Genomic DNA, 17,662 nt, shown 5'->3' with positions numbered 1-17,662 from the left:
TTGTGCTCACCTTCCTGGGTGTGTTTGAGTGTTTGCCAGCTCCCTACACGGATCTGGGACCTCCAGGATTAGCAGGAGAGGAGTGTGGAGCTTGGGTGGAGTCCAGGCTGGGCTTCTGTCCTCAGAAGAGAGGAGCAGAGAGCCACAGAGAGGTGCTGGTGGGGTGTGCTGAGCCAGCTCCTAGCACCTCAGCACCGTGGGCAAAACAGAGCAAGACAAGTCTGAGGGAGACAGCCTGGTGGCACTGGGCACCAGCTCTGTGCTGAGTGGCCAAGTGTCCTCCAGCTCCAGCCACAGCTCCCTGCTGTGGCTGCTCTGCCCTGGGCTCTGCCACACTGCACTCTGCTGAGTCCCTGCCTCACCTCTGGCCTCTGGCTCTTCTCTCCTTTTCCCTCCACCACACTGCCAGGGCAGTCCAGTTCCTTTCTGCAAGGGGTGGTGCTGAGCCAAGGAGCAGCACAGAGGGAGGGACCAGCTGCAGCCCCTTCACTCCATCCACCTCCCAAGCTCCACACTGGAGCCACAGGACCACAGAGCTATCAGGGCTGGAAGGGAGCTCAAGGCTCAGCCAGCCCCAACCCCCTGCCATGGGCAGGGACACCTCACACCACAGCAGGTTGCTCACAGCCACCTCCAGCCTGGCTGCAAACACCTCCAGGCAGGAGGCTTCCACCACCTCCCTGGGCAGCCTGGGCCAGGCTCTCACCACCCTCCTGGGGAACAGCTTCTTCCTCACAGCCAATCTCAATCTCCCCACTTCTACTTCTGCTCCATCCCCCCCAGTCCTGTCCCTCCCTCACACCCTCCAAAGTCCCTCCCCAGCTTTCCTGCAGCCCCCTGCAGCTCCTGGAAGGCCACAAGGAGGTCTCCTGGGAGCCTTCTCCTCTCCAGCCTGCACAACCCCAACTCTCTCAGGCTGTCCTCACAGGAGAGGTTCTCCAGCCCTCTGCTCTTCCTCTGTTCCTCCTGGGTGCAGGATGGGCTCTGCCTGCATGCAGGGACTGGCAGAGGGGAGGTGGCTGTGTGTGTGCACACAGGCTGAGGATTTCCTCTCCTGGAGGGGGTGCTTGGCTGGGATGTGCACACAGGGTCTGGAGGTGTTGGTTATGCCTCCAGGACAGGCAGGAGCTGCTTGGTGCTGAGTGCTGCCCAGCCCAGCAGGAGGGCTCACTGGGCAGGATGCCTGCCCCATGCTCTTCTGCCTGTTCATGCCAGAGACCCAAGACAGAGAAGATTCCCTGTGTGACCCTTCCTGTGTCCATGGCCACCTGGCAACCTCTCTTGTGCTCTGTTCCCTCTCCACCTCTCACTCAGACTCTCTGGAAATCTCCCAGCCCAGGCACTCATTGAACACCTCTCCAGAAGGCAGATCCCACAGGAAATCCACTGGGATGGTTCCTTCCTTTCTACCTCAAAGGGAACAACAACATCTGAAGCAGTGCTGCCAGCATGGCTTCCCCTGCCCAGCTCCCAGTGTGCTGCTCCTTGGGAGAGGGCTGAGGTAAGGCATCAGGAAGGAGTGAGAGGGGCATTGCCTTGTGCCCTGAGCTGCTCTTGCCAGGGTGATCCACAGACCATCAGCTCAGGACTCAGCTGTGTGCTCTGCTGCCCTGGAGCTCCCATCCTGAGGCAGGCTTGGGAGAAAGAAAGCTCTGGCTTGAAGCGACTGCAGGAGAAGAGGGAGAGAAGGGGCAGGTGGAAGGGGAGGCTGGGAGCTGGCCCTGGCTGCCTTCCTTGCTTGTTTGGTGCATTCTGCCCCCCCCCAGTTCCCCACTCCTGTGATTTCTGGGAACATTCCTCCAGGCTTTGATCTGCACTCCCAATACTCTCCAAGTTGGAACAAACTCATGGTTTACCACCTCACGGTTGCTACAGTGCAGTTACCACAGGCTCCCACCCCCTCCTGTATCTTGGGCTTCTTGGTCATGCCACAAGCTCCATGGCATGCCCAGGGGGTGTTTGCTGGGCATGATTGCTCATGCCATGCTCCAGACAGCAGCAGGCCGCTCTTATCGCTCGCACTGGGAGGCAGGAGCCTTGCCCGCTGGCAGGACAGGACGGTGTCCACATCCCAGAGGAATTTTCCCCATGCCAGGTGGTTATTGAGCACATCAGCCTTCCCCTTTGATCTGCTGCTGGGGTTCATTTCTCAAGCACTGGCACTGCCAAGGCAGACTCTGTGCCCAGGCAAACCCTGCGTGCTCCTCCTGCCCGGGCTGTGCCGTGCTGCCAACGCTGTGCCGTGCCCTGCCGGGGGACCAGGGGCTCCCTGTCCTGCTTGGCTTTCTCTTGTGCTGGTGCAAAGCAGGAATGAGGCCAAGGAAGCAATGCAAGTGAAAACATGGCACAGGAGAAGAGCCAGGCCTGGACTCTCCCTTCCCACACAGGAATCTGCAGCTGGCCCTAGCATGGGATCACCTGGAGGTGCCTCTGACGTGGTCTTCCCTCCATGGCTGAGCAGGAGACTGCAGGCCTGTTTCTAGCTCTGCTCCCCACCCCCCACCAGTGCCTGTTCCAACTCGATCATTGATGCCATTCCCTCCCCCTGTTTATGGTCCTCAAGCCAGCTCTCAGCCCACACTGAGCTTCATCTGCAAGCTGCTCTGGCTCCAGGTGCCAGGGAGCTTGACTGGGATGAGCCTGCAGTGATCAGCCCAGCACAGAACACTGAGCCCTGCTCTGCCCCTGGCACACTGCAGCTCTCTCAGGGAACATTTCTGCCCTCCAAATGGGCAGAGCAGTTTTGACTTTTGGCCCTGCCCTGGGTGCTCCACTTGGGGTACCCCAGATCAGAGCTTGTCACCTGGAAGCAGTTTTCATGACACTTTGGGTCAGCTCTGCTCTTTTGCAAGGAGTTTTCAGTTGCTGAGCACCATCCCAAGCCTAAATGGAGTGGATCCAGGCTGGGCAGGGACTGGCTGGAGAGCAGCCCTGGAGAAAAGGCCTTGGGGGTGCTGGGGGAGGAGAAGCTCAGCAGGAGCCAGCAGTGAGCACTGGCAGCCCAGAGAGCCAAGCAGAGCCTGGGCTGCAGCAGGAGAAGTGTGGCCAGCAGGGCAAGGGAGGGGATTCTGCCCCTCTGCTCCACTCTGCTGAGACCACAGCTGCAGCTCTGGGGCCAGCTCTGGAGCCTCTGTGCCAGGAAGGGTCTGGAGGGGCTGGAAGGTGTCCAGAGAAGGGCCAGGAGGAGGAGCAGAGGGCTGGAGCTGCTCTGCTGTGGACACAGCCTGAGAGAGTTGGGGTTGTGCAGGCTGGAGAGGAGAAGGCTCCCAGGAGACCTCCTTGTGGCCTTCCAGGATCTGCAGGGGGCTGCAGGAAAGCTGGGGAGGGACTTTGGAGGGTATGAGGGAGGGATAGGACTGGGGGGGATGGAGCAGAAGTAGAAGTGGGGAGATTGAGATTGGCTGTGAGGAAGAAGTTGTTGGCCAGGAGGGTGGTGAGAGCCTGGCCCAGGCTGCCCAGGGAGGTGGTGGAAGCCTCCTGCCTGGAGGTGTTTGCAGCCAGGCTGGAGGTGGCTGTGAGCAAGCTGCTGTGGTGTGAGGTGTCCCTGCCCATGGCAGGGGGTTGGAACTGGCTGAGCCTTGAGCTCCCTTCCAGCCCTGACAGCTCTGTGGTCCTGTGGAAAAGAACTGAGCTTTCTAACCTTTCCCAAGGGTTTGAAGTTGGTTTGCAGATATTTGACTTCATTTTTCAAAGTGCACAATGGAGGAGCCCCTGGGAGCCTCTCTCTCTGGTGCCCACCTGCCCCTTAGGCAGCCTCTGCCCCTGTGCCAAGGTAGATTGCACAGCAGTGCCTTTCTGCAGGCTTCATTGGGGTCATTATCCTTTTACCTTTGCTGTGCTTTTGCCCACCCACAGGACCAGTACTGTCCTCTGCCAAGGTCCATGCCAAGCAGGACAGAATGTCCTGGATGAGCCAAGGCTACTCCACTTGTTGCTAGCAAGTTGCATCCTGGTGCCCTCTCAGACACAGCACCTTGGCAGGGACAGTGTCCAAGCTCCCAGAGGAGCTGCAGCTCCTCACCTGCAGCCTTCTGGAAATGCAGAGCTGTGCCAGGCAAGGTGGCTACCAAGGCAGCAGTGATGCTGCCTCCCAGTTTCAGCATGGCAAAGCAAGGCCATGGCCCTGCAGGCATTTGTCTCCTGTCAGAGACCTCTGCAGGCTGTTATGTCACAGAAACAAACCAGAGCTGCTCTCCAGGAGCACCCTGCTCCAGCCCTGCTCCTGCACTGCCCCACAAAAGGCTTTCCACTGTGCTGCCAGCACACCTGGGCCTGGCCCACAAATGCCAGCAGCTCTCCAGAGCTGTCCCTGCAGGAGTCATGCCCCAAAGTCAACACCACTGCACTGCTGCCCCTGGCACTCTCACTGCTGCCTTGGAGTGAGACCCTGTGCTGGGAATGTCACCAAAGATCACAGAATGGCTCAGCTTGGAAGGGACCTCAGAGCTCACCTAATCCAAGCCCCTGCCGTGGTAGGGATGGCTCTTAGTTAGACCTGCTTGCTCAAGGCCTTAGTTAGACCAGCCTGCTCTTGAGCACCTCCAGGGAGGGGACATCCACAGCCTCCCTGGGCAGCCTGTGCCAGCATCTCAGCCCCCTCATACTGAAGAGCTTCTTCCTAAGATCCAGGGCAAACCTACTCTCCTTCATCTTCAAACCATTCCCTCTTGGCCTGTCTGGAGCTGACCTGGGTGGCCATGGCTGCTCCAGCCCCAGGCAGGGGCACACTGCAGCATGGTGCTGTGGCTCTATCAGTCCTTGCTCCCGCAGGGGAAAGGGGAGAGAGCAGGAGGCTGCCCCCGGTGCAGGGCTGTGTCTCCACCCTCCCAGCACACACTGCTGCCTCTTCTTGCCATTTGCTGCTCCCTTTCCCCTCGAGCTGCAGGAGCTGCCTGGGGAGGAGCAGGTTGCAGGGGGAGGCTGAGAGGGGAGGCTGCCAGGGGAGGCTGTGGGGGGAGGCTGCGGGGGGAGGCTGCGAGGCGAGGCTGCGAGGGGAGCGTGCCAGGGGAGACTGCGGTGCGGTCCCGCACGCGGCACAGGGGCAGGGGCAGGCGCAGGGGCAGGGGCAGGAGCAGGAGCAGGGGCAGGAGCAGGAGCAGGGGCAAGGGCAGGGGCAGGGGCAGGGGTAGGGGCAGGGGTAGGTGCAGGAGCAGGAGCAGGATCAGGGGCAGGGGCAGGGGCAGGGGCAGGCGCAGGAGCAAGAGCAGGGGCAGGGGCAGGGGCAGGGGTAGGGGCAGGGGTAGGTGCAGGAGCAGAAGCAGGATCAGGGGCAGGGGCAGGCGCAGGAGCAGGGGCAGGCACAGGAGCAGGATCAGGAGCAGGGGCAGGCACAGGGGCAGGGGCAGGCGCAGGGGCAGGCGCAGGAGCGGGGCAGGCACAGGGCAGGGGCAGGGGTAGGTGCAGGAGCAGGAGCAGGGGCAGGGGTAGGTGCAGGGGCAGGAGCAGGAGCAGGAGCAGGGGCAGGGGCAGGTGCAGGAGCAGGAGCAGGGGCAGGGGCAGGGGCAGGGGTAGGTGCAGGAGCAGGAGCAGGAGCAGGATCAGGGGCAGGGGCAGGGGCAGGCGCAGGAGCAGGAGCAGGATCAGGGGCAGGGGCAGGGGCAGGGGCAGGCGCAGGAGCAAGAGCAGGGGCAGGGGCAGGGGCAGGGGTAGGGGCAGGGGTAGGTGCAGGAGCAGAAGCAGGATCAGGGGCAGGGGCAGGCGCAGGAGCAGGGGCAGGCACAGGAGCAGGATCAGGAGCAGGGGCAGGCACAGGGGCAGGGGCAGGCGCAGGGGCAGGCGCAGGAGCGGGGCAGGCACAGGGCAGGGGCAGGGGTAGGTGCAGGAGCAGGAGCAGGGGCAGGGGCAGGTGCAGGAGCAGGAGCAGGGGCAGGGGCAGGGGCAGGGGTAGGTGCAGGAGCAGGAGCAGGAGCAGGATCAGGGGCAGGGGCAGGGGCAGGCGCAGGAGCAGGAGCAGGATCAGGGGCAGGGGCAGGGGCAGGGGCAGGCGCAGGAGCAAGAGCAGGGGCAGGGGCAGGGGCAGGGGTAGGGGCAGGGGTAGGTGCAGGAGCAGAAGCAGGATCAGGGGCAGGGGCAGGCGCAGGAGCAGGGGCAGGCACAGGAGCAGGATCAGGAGCAGGGGCAGGCACAGGGGCAGGGGCAGGCGCAGGGGCAGGCGCAGGAGCGGGGCAGGCACAGGGCAGGGGCAGGGGTAGATGCAGGAGCAGGGGCAGGGGTAGGTGCAGGGGCAGGAGCAGGAGCAGGAGCAGGGGCAGGGGCAGGTGCAGGAGCAGGAGCAGGGGCAGGGGCAGGGGCAGGGGTAGGTGCAGGAGCAGGAGCAGGAGCAGGATCAGGGGCAGGGGCAGGGGCAGGCGCAGGAGCAGGAGCAGGGGCAGGGGCAGGGGCAGGGGCAGGCTCAGGAGCAGGGGCAGGCACAGGGCAGGGGCAGGGGTAGGGGCAGGAGCAGGGGCAGGGGCAGGGGCAGGGGCAGGGGCAGGGGCAGGAGCAGGATCAGGATCAGGGGCAGGGGTAGGTGCAGGAGCAGGAGCAGGAGCAGGAGCAGGAGCAGGGGCAGGGGCAGGGGCAGGGGCAGGCTCTCCCCGTGCCGGTGAGCCCCGGAGCCCTCGGGGGTGGGAAGCTGGGAAGCGGCAGGTGAAGGCGCCGGGGGCTGGAGGGCTGTGATCCTGCCGCCCTGCCCCGCGGCGGGAGCTGCACGGCACTGCACACCTGCCCTTGGCTGCGCTTCCTCCCCTGGCAGCGGGCTCCGGGCGCTGCAGTCAAAGCGCCCGCGCCGGCCAGCGCCTTTCAACACCTTATTATTCTCAGGCTGGCTTTCAAGATCCTCTTTCTGTTCCTTCCCTCCTGATTGCTCTTGTTTCTCTTGGCTCCCAGCTCTGGCTTTTCAGGCTTCATTAACTGGAATTTATTAGCAACTTTAAACAATCTTCCTGGTGCCAAAAAGGAAAAAAAAGAGAGAGAGAGGAAGAAAGAAAAGCAGAGGGAAAAGAGGAAGCAAGGAAAGGCACAAAGAGGAGACAAAAGTGCAGGCTGCTCCCTGCCTGTGTGAGGCCCAGGGCTGAATACCTCTGTGGCTGACTGGGGGTTTTCTGGGGAGGGAACAGTGAGAGCCTGTGCTGGGATCCTGCCTGCCCATGGCACAGATTCTGCTGTCCCTGCTCTGTGTCCCCGCTGCAGCTGGGGGCTGCTGCTGACAGAGGAGAGTGCAGGCTGCTGGAGAGCTGCTGGAGAGCTGCTGGAGAGGTGTCCTCTGTGGTGCTATCTCTTCAAAGCCTGCTGAGATTGGAGGGTCTGGGTCTGGTCTCTTGGCAGCCTCCAAGCATGAGTGCTAATTCCATCTGCAGCAGCTCCTGAGCAGCATGCAGTAAAAGGCAATGAGCAGCAGGTCCCAGCAGACCTGAGAGGCCCACTCCCATCATTGGATGGGTGGCAAATAGAGGCACTGGCAGGGAGAAGCACTTTGCCAGGTCACAGTGAGTGAGCAGTTTGAGCTGGAGCAGTGCTGGTGCCCTCAGCTGTGCCCTAAGCTGCTGCTCCCTTGTGGATCACAGCTCTTTGGCCTCCAGAGAAGAGCTCTTCCGTGGGACACAGCCCAGCTGGACATGGTGTGGCCTGGGTGATTGCTTCCCTGTCCTCCAGACCCTCACACAGCACTCTGCTCTTGCCCTGTTCCTCACATGCCCCCAGCTGGCCTGGGAGCATGCAGGGAGCTAGCACACAGGGCTCAGGTGGATGCAGCAACCTGGACTGCAGTGCTCCACAGCAGCCTGAAGAATGTGCACCAAGGCACATTTGTCCTCGTGGCCTTCATGTACTGCTGCTTCTGCAGCTCCCCTGTCCTTGGCTGGACCCCAGCTCCATGCACAAGATGAACCTCTGACTTCCAGGACCTGCTGGCCTCTGACTTCCAGGAAATGGCATCTGCAGAAGGAGCCTGAGACAGTGCTGAAATAGAGGCACTGAAAGCAGAAGGATCATAAGAGGTGTGAAGCAGCAGCCCTGCTCCCAGCTGCTGTGACCCTGAGCTGCCGGGATGAGATCTAAGCAGAGAGAAGATTGACAGCAGCAGAGCAGCAGAGAGGAGCTGTGAGGAGCTTATGGAGGAGGCAGGGGAACTTGGACTTGCTCTGCCTGTTGAAGGGGATGGCTCTGGATCACATTCAGAGTGTCCAAGGGCCAGGGCTGTCAGGAGAGTCTCCTGTTCCTGACCATGACAGCAAGGTGAAGATGTCCCTGAAATGTTCAGGGAGAACCTGAGGAGGGAGTTTGAAACTCTTAAATCTGGCAGCTGCCTTTGGCTGAGGAGCTGAGAGGTTGCTCAGAAGGGTCAAGCATCTTCCCCAGGGCATCTTTGCAATCAAGCAGAGCCCATTTGGAAGGCTTCTGTCTTGTCAAGGGTAAAGGCTAAGAGGCAACCTGAAATGAACCAAACTTTTCTCTTTCAGCTTCAAAGAACTTGTTGTTTAGGTTGGTTTGGCTTGACCAAAGCCCCAGAAGCTCACAAGTGTTGTCTGCAGCTGCTCCAGGCTGGTTCTCACCCAGGATGCGACAGAGAACACAGCAGGGGCTGGAAGGTCACCCAAAGTCTTCAGAGATGAGAAACCTGCTGAAAGGCTTCCACCTAAGTGGAGACAGCAAGGATGAGCTGCAGCAAGGACGAGCTGCAGCAGGGATGAGCTGCAGCAGGGATGAGCTGCAGCAAGGATGAGCTGCAGCAAGGACGAGCTGCAGCAGGGATGAGCTGCAGCAAGGACGAGCTGCAGTAAGGATGAGCTGCAGCAAGGACGAGCTGCAGCAAGGATGAGCTGCAGCAAGGACGAGCTGCAGCAAGGACGAGCTGCAGCAGGGATGAGCTGCAGCAGGGATGAGCTGCAGTAGGGATGAGCTGCAGCAAGGACGAGCTGCAGCAAGGACGAGCTGCAGCAGGGATGAGCTGCAGCAAGAATGAGCTGCAGCAAGGATGAGCTGCAGTAAGGATGAGCTGCAGCAAGGATGAGCTGCAGTAAGGATGAGCTGCAGCAGGGATGAGCTGCAGCAAGGATGAGCTGCAGCAGGGATGAACTGCAGCAAGGACGAGCTGCAGCAGGGATGAGCTGCAGCAAGGACGAGCTGCAGTAAGGATGAGCTGCAGCAAGGACGAGCTGCAGCAAGGATGAGCTGCAGCAAGGACGAGCTGCAGCAAGGACGAGCTGCAGCAGGGATGAGCTGCAGCAGGGATGAGCTGCAGTAGGGATGAGCTGCAGCAAGGACGAGCTGCAGCAAGGACGAGCTGCAGCAGGGATGAGCTGCAGCAAGAATGAGCTGCAGCAAGGATGAGCTGCAGTAAGGATGAGCTGCAGCAAGGATGAGCTGCAGTAAGGATGAGCTGCAGCAGGGATGAGCTGCAGCAAGGATGAGCTGCAGCAGGGATGAACTGCAGCAAGGACGAGCTGCAGTAAGGATGAGCTGCAGCAGGGATGAGCTGCAGCAGGGATGAGCTGCAGCAAGGATGAGCTGCAGTAAGGATGAGCTGCAGCAGGGATGAGCTGCAGCAAGGATGAGCTGCAGTAAGGATGAGCTGCAGCAGGGATGAGCTGCAGCAAGGATGAGCTGCAGCAGGGATGAGCTGCAGCAAGGATGAGCAGCAGCAGGGATGAGCTGCAGCAAGGACGAGCTGCAGCAGGGATGAGCTGCAGCAGGGATGAGCTGCAGCAGGGATGAGCTGCAGCAGGGATGAGCTGCAGCAAGGACGAGCTGCAGTAAGGATGAGCTGCAGCAGGGATGAGCTGCAGCAGGGATGAGCTGCAGCAAGGATGAGCTGCAGTAAGGATGAGCTGCAGCAGAGTTTGCTTCACTGTCAGCCCTCCTCTGCCTGGAGGTCAGCAGACAGACAGACAGACAGACCTTCCTCCTGCCCAGGAGGCACTGAGATCCCTGGGCTGTCCCTCAGTGGTCTCCACTCAAGCAGCAGGCCCCAGCGTGGGCTTTGGTCTCCTGTGCTGCATCTCACCTCAGCAGAGCCAGGGGCTGTGTTCTAGGGAGGTGAAATCTGCAGGGCCTTGAGCTGTGGAACCTGAGCCAAGCCCCAGTGAGGATGTGCCAGCAGGCAGGAGCTGGCTGCTTGAATCTGCAGCAGGTCCTGGCACAGGGCTGATCCCATCCTGGGAGGCATGGTGCTGATGTGGGGTTTGGGGATGGAAGCTTGGTGAGGATGGAAGTGGAAGGAGCAGAAGAGATGCCAGGCAAGAGGAGTTGCACTGCTGGCTGGTGACAGCTCTGTGAGTGATGTTCACACTGTCCCTGTCTGCAGGTTGTTGCTGACAGAACCACTCTCAGCTGCTGCTGATCCATGACCCCCCCTGCCCTGCTTGCTTTCATGTAAGTGATTTGATTTCCCCACAGCCTTGTTGCTGTCAAAGCCCAGCAGGAGCCTGGCTGTGGGCAGCTTTACAATGCAGCAGTTTCCATTCCCTCTCCTGCCTGTGATGATTTCCCTACTCCAACCAGCCCTGACCTCTGAAGGAGGACCTGTGACATTTGGAACCTCTGACAGCTTCCAGCCCTTGTTCAGATTTGCCTCTTCACATTTCCCCTCTGCTTCATTCATCACTGCTGTTGGCTGTGGCTCCCTTGGAGCCTGTGGATGTCTGCTCCCTGCTAGCTGAGGCTGTGCTGTTTGGGCATGGCCTGAAAGCAGGGCAGGACTGCTGCAGCCAGAGAGCTGTTAGCTCTCCACAAGAGCGTGGCTCTGGGTGTGAAGAGCTGCACAGCCCCCAGGGAACACTTTGGGTGCCCACACTTGAGCAGAGATGTTGACAACATGGGAAGAGAAAGTCTGCAAGGTGGCTGTAAGGCCTTGAGACCCCTCAAGCTCCAAAGCAAAAGGAGGGTAAAAGCTGCCTGCTGCACAGCTGGGTCTCCTGGGGTGGGCAGGGTGGGCAGCTGGGTCCCCACAGAAAGATGAGGACAGATCACAGGAGCATTTGAAGCTGAGACCCTGCAGCAGGAGTTGATAATTTTGGGATTTAGCCTGGGTGGGAGTGATGCACATCAGCAGCTGCAGCTCTCTGCAGCCCTGGCAGTGCTGACAGAGCTCAGCTGGGCTGGGTTTGGCCTCACAGCTTTGACCACCTCCCTGCAAACTCTTCTCTATCTCACAGGCAGGACCTTTGCTCATGGAATTGCAGAGTGCCCTGGGTTGGAAGAGACCTTTAGGAGTTATCAATCCCAAGCCCCCTGCAGTCAGCAGGGACATTCACAGATCAGGTTGCTCAGAGCCACCTCCAGCCTGACCTTGAATGTCTCCAGGGTTGGGTCTCTGCCACCTTCCCTGGGCAGCCTGTGCCAGAGTCTCCCCACCCTCACTGCAAAGCATTTCTTCCTCCTCTCCACTCTCAGTCTGTCCTCTCCCAGCTCAAAGCCATTGTTCCTCAGCCTGGCACTCCCAGCCCTTGTCCAAAGTCCCTCCCCAGCTCTCCTGGAGCCTTTCAGGTACTGGAAGGCTGCTTTGAGGTCTTCCTGGAGCCTTGCCCAGGCAGAACAGCTCCAGCTCCCTCAGCCTGTCCTTTTCCAGCCCTCTGCTCATTTAGTGGCCCTGCTCTGCCTCTCTCCATCAGGTCTACATCCCTCTTGTGTCGGCCCTGTGCCAGTGGTGCCTGCCCCACAGTGCAGAGGCTGCTGCCAGGAAGGTGTCAGCACCACGACCCCTGCACCATCAGCCCTGGCCTTGCCCTGTGCTGCTGGATAGAATAGAATAGAATAAACCAGGTTGGAAGAGACCTTCGAGATCATGGTGTCCAACCCTTCAACAAATCCAACCCACCCAAACAACTAACCCATGGCACCAAGCACCCTATCAAGTCTCCTCCTGAACACCTCCAGGGATGGGGACTCCACCACCTCCCCAGGCAGCACATCCCAATGGGCAATCACTCTCTCTGTGGAGAACTTCCTCCTAACCTCCAGCCTGAACCTCCCCTGGCACAGCCTGAGACTGTGTCCTCTTGTTCTGCTGCTGGCTGCCTGGGAGAAGAGACCAACCTCTGCCTGTCTGCAGCCTCCCTTCAGGGAGTTGCAGAGAGCAAGAAGGTCTCCCCTGAGCCTCCTCCTCTCCAGGCTAAGCAACCCCAGCTCCCTCAGCCTCTCCTCCCAGGGCTGTGCCCCAGACCCCTCCCCAGCTTTGTTGCCCTTCTCTGGACACCTTCCAGCAGCTCAACCTCCTTCCTAACCTGAGGAGCCCAGAACTGGACACAGGACTCCAGGTGTGGCCTAACCAGTGCAGGGTACAGGGGCAGAATGAGCTCCCTGCTCCTGCTGGCCACACTCTTCCTGCTGCAGGCCAGGATGCCCTTGGCCCTCCTGGCTGCCTGGGCACACTGCAGGCTCCTGTTCAGCCTACCATCCACCAGCACCCCCAGCTCCCTCTCTGCCTGGCTGCTCTCAGCCACTCTGCCCCCAGCCTGTAGCACTGCCTGGGGTTGCTGTGGCCAGTGTGCAGCCCCTGGCACTTGGATGTGTTCAATCTCCTGCCCTTGGCCTCTGCCCATCTGCCCAGCCTGTCCAGGTCCCTCTGCAGAGCCTCTCTGTCCTCCAGCAGATCAACTCCTGCCCCCAGCTTGCTGTCATCTGCACATTCACTGCTGATGGACTCAATGCCCTCCTCCAGATCATCAATGAAGATGTTAAAGAGCACAGGGCCCAGCACTGCTCCCTGGGGCACAGCACTGGTGCCTGGCTGCCAGCTGGCTGTGGCACCATTCACCACCACTCTCTGGGCTCAGCCTCCAGCCAGTTCCTCACCCAGCTCAGAGATCTGCTGTCCCAGCCATGGGCTGACAGCTTGGCCAGGAGTTTGCTATGCTGCTGGATTGCTTTGCTGCAAAACATGTGGGGCTGGTGCAGCTGGGAGAGGGAAAGATCTCATTCCAGGGCAGTGCAAACACCTCCTCTGAGGGAAATTCTGGCAGCTGGGAAAACACCACCTGGGAATGTGAGTGCCATGCCTGGTGGTGGCTGCAAGGACTGCTGCAGGGACTGCAAGTGTCATATGGACAGAGGGTCTCCAGCACACATCAGGTGCAGCTCACAGGGAGTCTGCAACACAGCAAGATCACAGATCACTGGGCACAGATGTCAGGGGCTGAAAGGGACCTCTGGAGAGCTTCCAGTCCAAGTCCCTGCCAGAGCAGGGCCACAGAATCCAGCACAGGGCACACAGAACACATCCAGACAGGGCTGGAAAGGCTCCAGAGCAGGAGACTCCACAACCTCTCTGGGCAGCCTGCTCCAGGGCTCTGGGAGCCTCACAGTGCAGAAGTTCCTCCTCCTGCTGAGCTGCAACCTCCTGTGCTGCAGTTTCCATCCACTGCCTCTTGTCCTATCCCAGGGCACAGTGAGCAGAGGCTGTCCCTGTCCCTGTCCCTCCCTTCCTGACCCCCAGCCCTCAGCTATTGATAGACATTGATCAGATCCCTCTCAGCCTTCTCCTCTCCAGACTGAACAGCCCCAGGGCTCTCAGCCTCTCCTCCCCAGGCAGTGCTCCAGGTCCCTTCAGCATCCTTGCAGCCTCCCTTGGGCTCTCTCCAGCAGATCCCTGACCCTCCTGAGCTGGGGAGCCCAGAGCTGGATGCAATGTTCCAGGTGAGGTCTCAGCAGGGCAGAGCAGAGGGGGAGCAGAACCTCCCTGGCCCTGCTGGCCACACTCTGCTGAATGCAGCCCAGGAGCCCCTTGGCCTCTTGGCCCCCAGGGCACATTGCTGCCCCATGCAGACCTTGCTGCCCACCAGCACTCCCAGGCTGCCTCCAGCAGACATCAGGTGCAGCTCTCCTATCAGTGTTTCTTATGCTCTACCAAAGTGCCTGGGAGCTGCTGGGTCTCTGGGTTGCAGGAGGCTGTGAGGGTGTGCAGAAGAACCCAGAATGGCTCAGGGTGGAAGGGATCTCATAGATCATCTGCTCCAACCTCCCCACCACTGGCAGGGGACACCTCTCAGCTACACTCAGCTGCTCAGGGCCTCATCCAGCCTGGCCTTGAACACCCCCAGGCAGGAGGCAGCCACAGCCTCCCTGGGCAGCCTGGGCCAGAGCCTCAGCAGCCTCACACTGCAGAACTTCTTCCTCAGCTCCACTCTAACCCTGCTCTGCCTCACCTCCAAACCCTTCCCCCTTGGCCTGGCTCAGACCCCCTCAGCAGAAGTCTCTCTGCAGCCTTCCTGCAGGATCCCTTCAGGCCCTGGCAGCAGCTCTGAGGTCCCCCTGGAGCCTTCTCCTCTGCAGGCTGCTCAGCCCCAGCTCCCTCAGCCTGTGCTCCCAGCAGAGCTGCTCCAGCCCTGGCAGCATCTTTGTGGCCTCCTCTGGCCTCTCTCCAGCAGCTCTGTGTCCTTCTCCTGCTGGGGACAGCAGAGCTGGAGGCAGGATTGGAGGTGAGGTCTGAGCAGAGCAGAGCCCAGGGGCAGAATCCCCTCTGCTGCCCTCTGCCCACCCTGCTCTGGCTGCAGCCAGCACACAGCTGCCTGAGGGCTGCAGGAGGCACTGCTGGCTCCTGGGGAGCTGCTCAGCACCCAGCACCCCCAAGGCACTTTCTTCATGGCTGCTCTCAACCCACTCTGCACCCAGCCTGGATTTGTGCCTCTTCTGGTTTGCTTTTGGCTCCTGCATCAGCTCAGCCTAAAGCTCTGAGCTCTGTCAAAGCCCTAAGCCAGAGGAGCAAACAACCCCCCCCCGAGTGCAGGCTCCTCAGGCTCAGCCTGATGCCTGGGGCACCACTGGAGGCTGCTACCAGAGCCATAGGCACTGTCCCCAGTGTCCCCTCCGCCCCCTCCCCACCCCCCGGGGCCAGCTGCTACTCACAGCTCCTCCAGGAAGCGCAGGTGCCGCAGGCTGCGGGGCTGCAGCTGGCTGATGTTGTTCATGCTCAGATCCCTGGGGGGGAAGAAGAGAGAAGGCTCTGGTCAGCCCCAGGGGGGCAGCACACAGCCGGCCCCGGGGCTGGGTCCCCTCTGCCAGGAGGGAAGCAGGGAAGAGAGCAAAGCTGAGCTGGAGAGGAGCAGCTGAGGGAGCCTGGGATGCTGAGCCCGGGGCAGGCTGAGAGGAGACCTCCTTGCTCCCTGCAGCTGCCCCAAAGCAGGCTGCAGCCAGGTGGGGGTTGGGCTCTTCACATGCAACAGGTGACAGGAGATGGCCTCAGGTTCAGGTTCAGGCTGCCCAGGGGGTGGTGGAGTCCCCATCCCCGGGGGGATTTCAGAGCTGTGTGGATGTGGTGCTGAGGGCCTGGCTCAGGGGCAGAGGCTCAGCAGCAGCAGCAGTGAGGCTGTGAGCTGGGGGTGAGTGTTGGGCTGGATGCTCTCCAGGCTCTGCTCTGCCAGCAGCATTTCAGCACTGGCAGCTTCTCACAGCCCAGAGGAGCAGCCAGAGCCAGCACTTGCTCCTTCTCCAGGCTGGGGTAGGACATTGCCAGCAGCAGCAGCAGCGTGTGACAGCTTCAGGAGAGGCAGCAGGAAGCCCAGGGGGCTGGACCAGGGCAGTGTGTCCCTGGGCACAGAAGGATCCTTCTGTGACCACAGCAGCACAGAAGCTGTGCCAGGGCAGCTGCTTGTGAGCAGACAGCCCTGGAAGAAGCTGCTGGACAGGGCTGCTGAGACCAAAACATCCAGGAGCCAGGGGCAGAGGCTGGCTCTGGGGGTGACAAACTCTCTGGCTGTGCTTGTCTCAGTCTTTGCCACCTCCAGCTGAAGGCTCACTTCTGGTCTGCTTGCTGGAGGAGACCATGCTGTGGCCAGGGAGTGTTCTGAGCACATGACAGAGCCACTGCCAGCTGCCTGCTGCAGAGCTGGCACCAGCTTAGGATGCAAGAGTGCCAAAGAGTGCAGCAAGTGGTGCAGGGAAGGTGGCAGGTTGGGAAACCAAGAATGCTTCTGGGCTCCAAGGATTGCAGAAGGAAATATTTTCTGCTGCCCCCAGCACAAGGAGGACCTGGAGCTGCTGGAGAGGCTCCAGAGGAGGCCACAGAGATGAGCAGAGGCTGCAGAACCTCCCCTGTGGGGCCAGGCTGGGAGAGCTGGGGCTGTGCAGCCTGGAGAAGAGAAGGCTCCAGGGAGACCTCAGAGCAGCCTTGCAGGACCTGAAGGGCTCCAGGAGAGCTGGGGAGGGACTTGGGACAGGGGCTGGGGGTGGCAGGATGAGGAACAATGGCTTTGAGCTGGGAGAGGAGAGACTGAGAGTGGAGAAACTCTTTGCAGTGAGGCTGGGGAGAGCCTGGCACAGGCTGCCCAGGGAGGCTGTGGCTGCCTCCTGCCTGGAGGTGTTCAGGACCAGGCTGGATGAGGCCTTGAGCAGCCTCTGCTGGTGGGAGGTGTCCCTGGGCATGGCAGGGGGCTGGAGCTGGGTGACCTTGAAGGTCTCTTCCAGCTGAAGACATTCTAAGGTTCTATGGTTGTATGATTCCAGGTCTGATAGTTGACATCTGCAGCCCTAACCCTGCCTCCTGAGCAGCTCTGTGAGCCTGAGCCTGGCACAGGCTGTGCCCAGCTGCTGTGGTCAATCCCCTGCTGGGCACACAGTCCTGGTGAGATGCCCTCTGAGGCTCTGGACAGACTCATGTGGGACCCCAGGGGCTGCTTTGGGTCACTGTGTGCAGCCAGGACAGTGCTGAGCTCTGGCACTGCTCAAGCAGCTGGCAGGGGCAGGCAGGTCTCTGGCTCATGGAAGCACAGCAGCAAAAGAAAGGATTTGACTTTGTCTTTCCTCCTGGAGACCTCCCAGAGCTGCCAGCCTGGGGGAGGCCCTGCCCTCCCCACACCATGCAGGTGGAGGCTGTCCTGCTGCCCTGGGAGGAGCAAAGCTTCTGCCAAGGACAAGGACTGAAGCACGAAGGGGAGAAGTCCCTCAGCATAACCCAGAGGTACAGGAGAGACCTCCCTGAGGTCCTGCTGCCCAGGACAGGAGGCTGAAGGTCACAGCAGCATCACAGACTGCTTTGGGACTCTGGGTAGGAGTCTGCTTCAGTGGAAAACCAGAGACCCATTCTGGCTGGCAAAGCCCTTCAGGCATTCCCTACCTCTCCCAAGGCTGGGGCTAAGCCATGGCCCTCAGCACCACAGCTCTGCCCCCCTGAACCCCCTCCAGGGATGGGGAAAGTAGAAGCATTGGAAACATTGCTGCAGTTCTGCTGTGTGCTGCAGTCCCCAGGCTCTGCTGGCAGGGAGGTCCCCCAGGGCTGCAGGCTCAGCACCATTGTCCACCACAGCCCCACAGATGGGTTGGGCAGTGCTGGAGGCAGGTTACACCCAGGGGGTTCTGCATCCTGCCTCACACCTCCCCTGCAGCTGTGTCCTGTGACAAAGCAGTGCAGTCTCAGCAGCCCTGCTTGAAGATGCTCCTGGAGAAGCCTGGGGGTTGCCTTTCTAAGCTTCTCCTCCTGGAGGAGGTGGTGGAGAAGCCCCCAGAGGAGCTCAGAGAGCTGCACACACTCTGGTCAGAGCTGATGCCAGAGGCTCCTCGCTCTGTGCAGGGCAGCAGCCTGCAGCTGGGGGCCCCAGGCTGCAGAGAGGGGCTCAAGCAGGACTTGCTGCTGCTGCTGTTGTCATTTTACACTCCCTGAGGGCAGTTGCTGCTGCTCAGCACCCAGGAAAAGAGCATCAAAGTGTCTGCTGCTGGTGCTGCAGTGAGGCACTTGGATGCTTTGACACGTTGG

The 17,662-nt window shown here is 60.7% G+C and overlaps 1 protein-coding gene across 2 annotated transcripts in view; it reads right to left on the bottom strand.

Moving 5' to 3' along the window:
- LGR6 (leucine rich repeat containing G protein-coupled receptor 6) overlaps positions 1 to 17,662 on the bottom strand; it is a 209,049-nt gene that overhangs the window by 127,954 nt on the left and 63,433 nt on the right. For both annotated transcript variants that reach the window (XM_068164663.1, XM_068164662.1), the window contains exon 2: positions 14,821 to 14,892. In XM_068164663.1, the coding sequence (XP_068020764.1) occupies positions 14,821 to 14,892 (72 nt within the window). The remainder of the gene's footprint in view (positions 1 to 14,820; positions 14,893 to 17,662) is intronic.

Source organism: Melanerpes formicivorus, unplaced genomic scaffold (genome assembly GCF_026170545.1).
Source record: "Melanerpes formicivorus ecotype bairdi unplaced genomic scaffold, bMelFor1.0.p_v2 SCAF_82, whole genome shotgun sequence".
Taxonomy (NCBI): domain Eukaryota; kingdom Metazoa; phylum Chordata; class Aves; order Piciformes; family Picidae; genus Melanerpes; species Melanerpes formicivorus.
The sequence above is the reverse complement of the archived record's forward strand: the minus strand, read 5'-3'. Positions and strand labels throughout refer to the sequence as shown.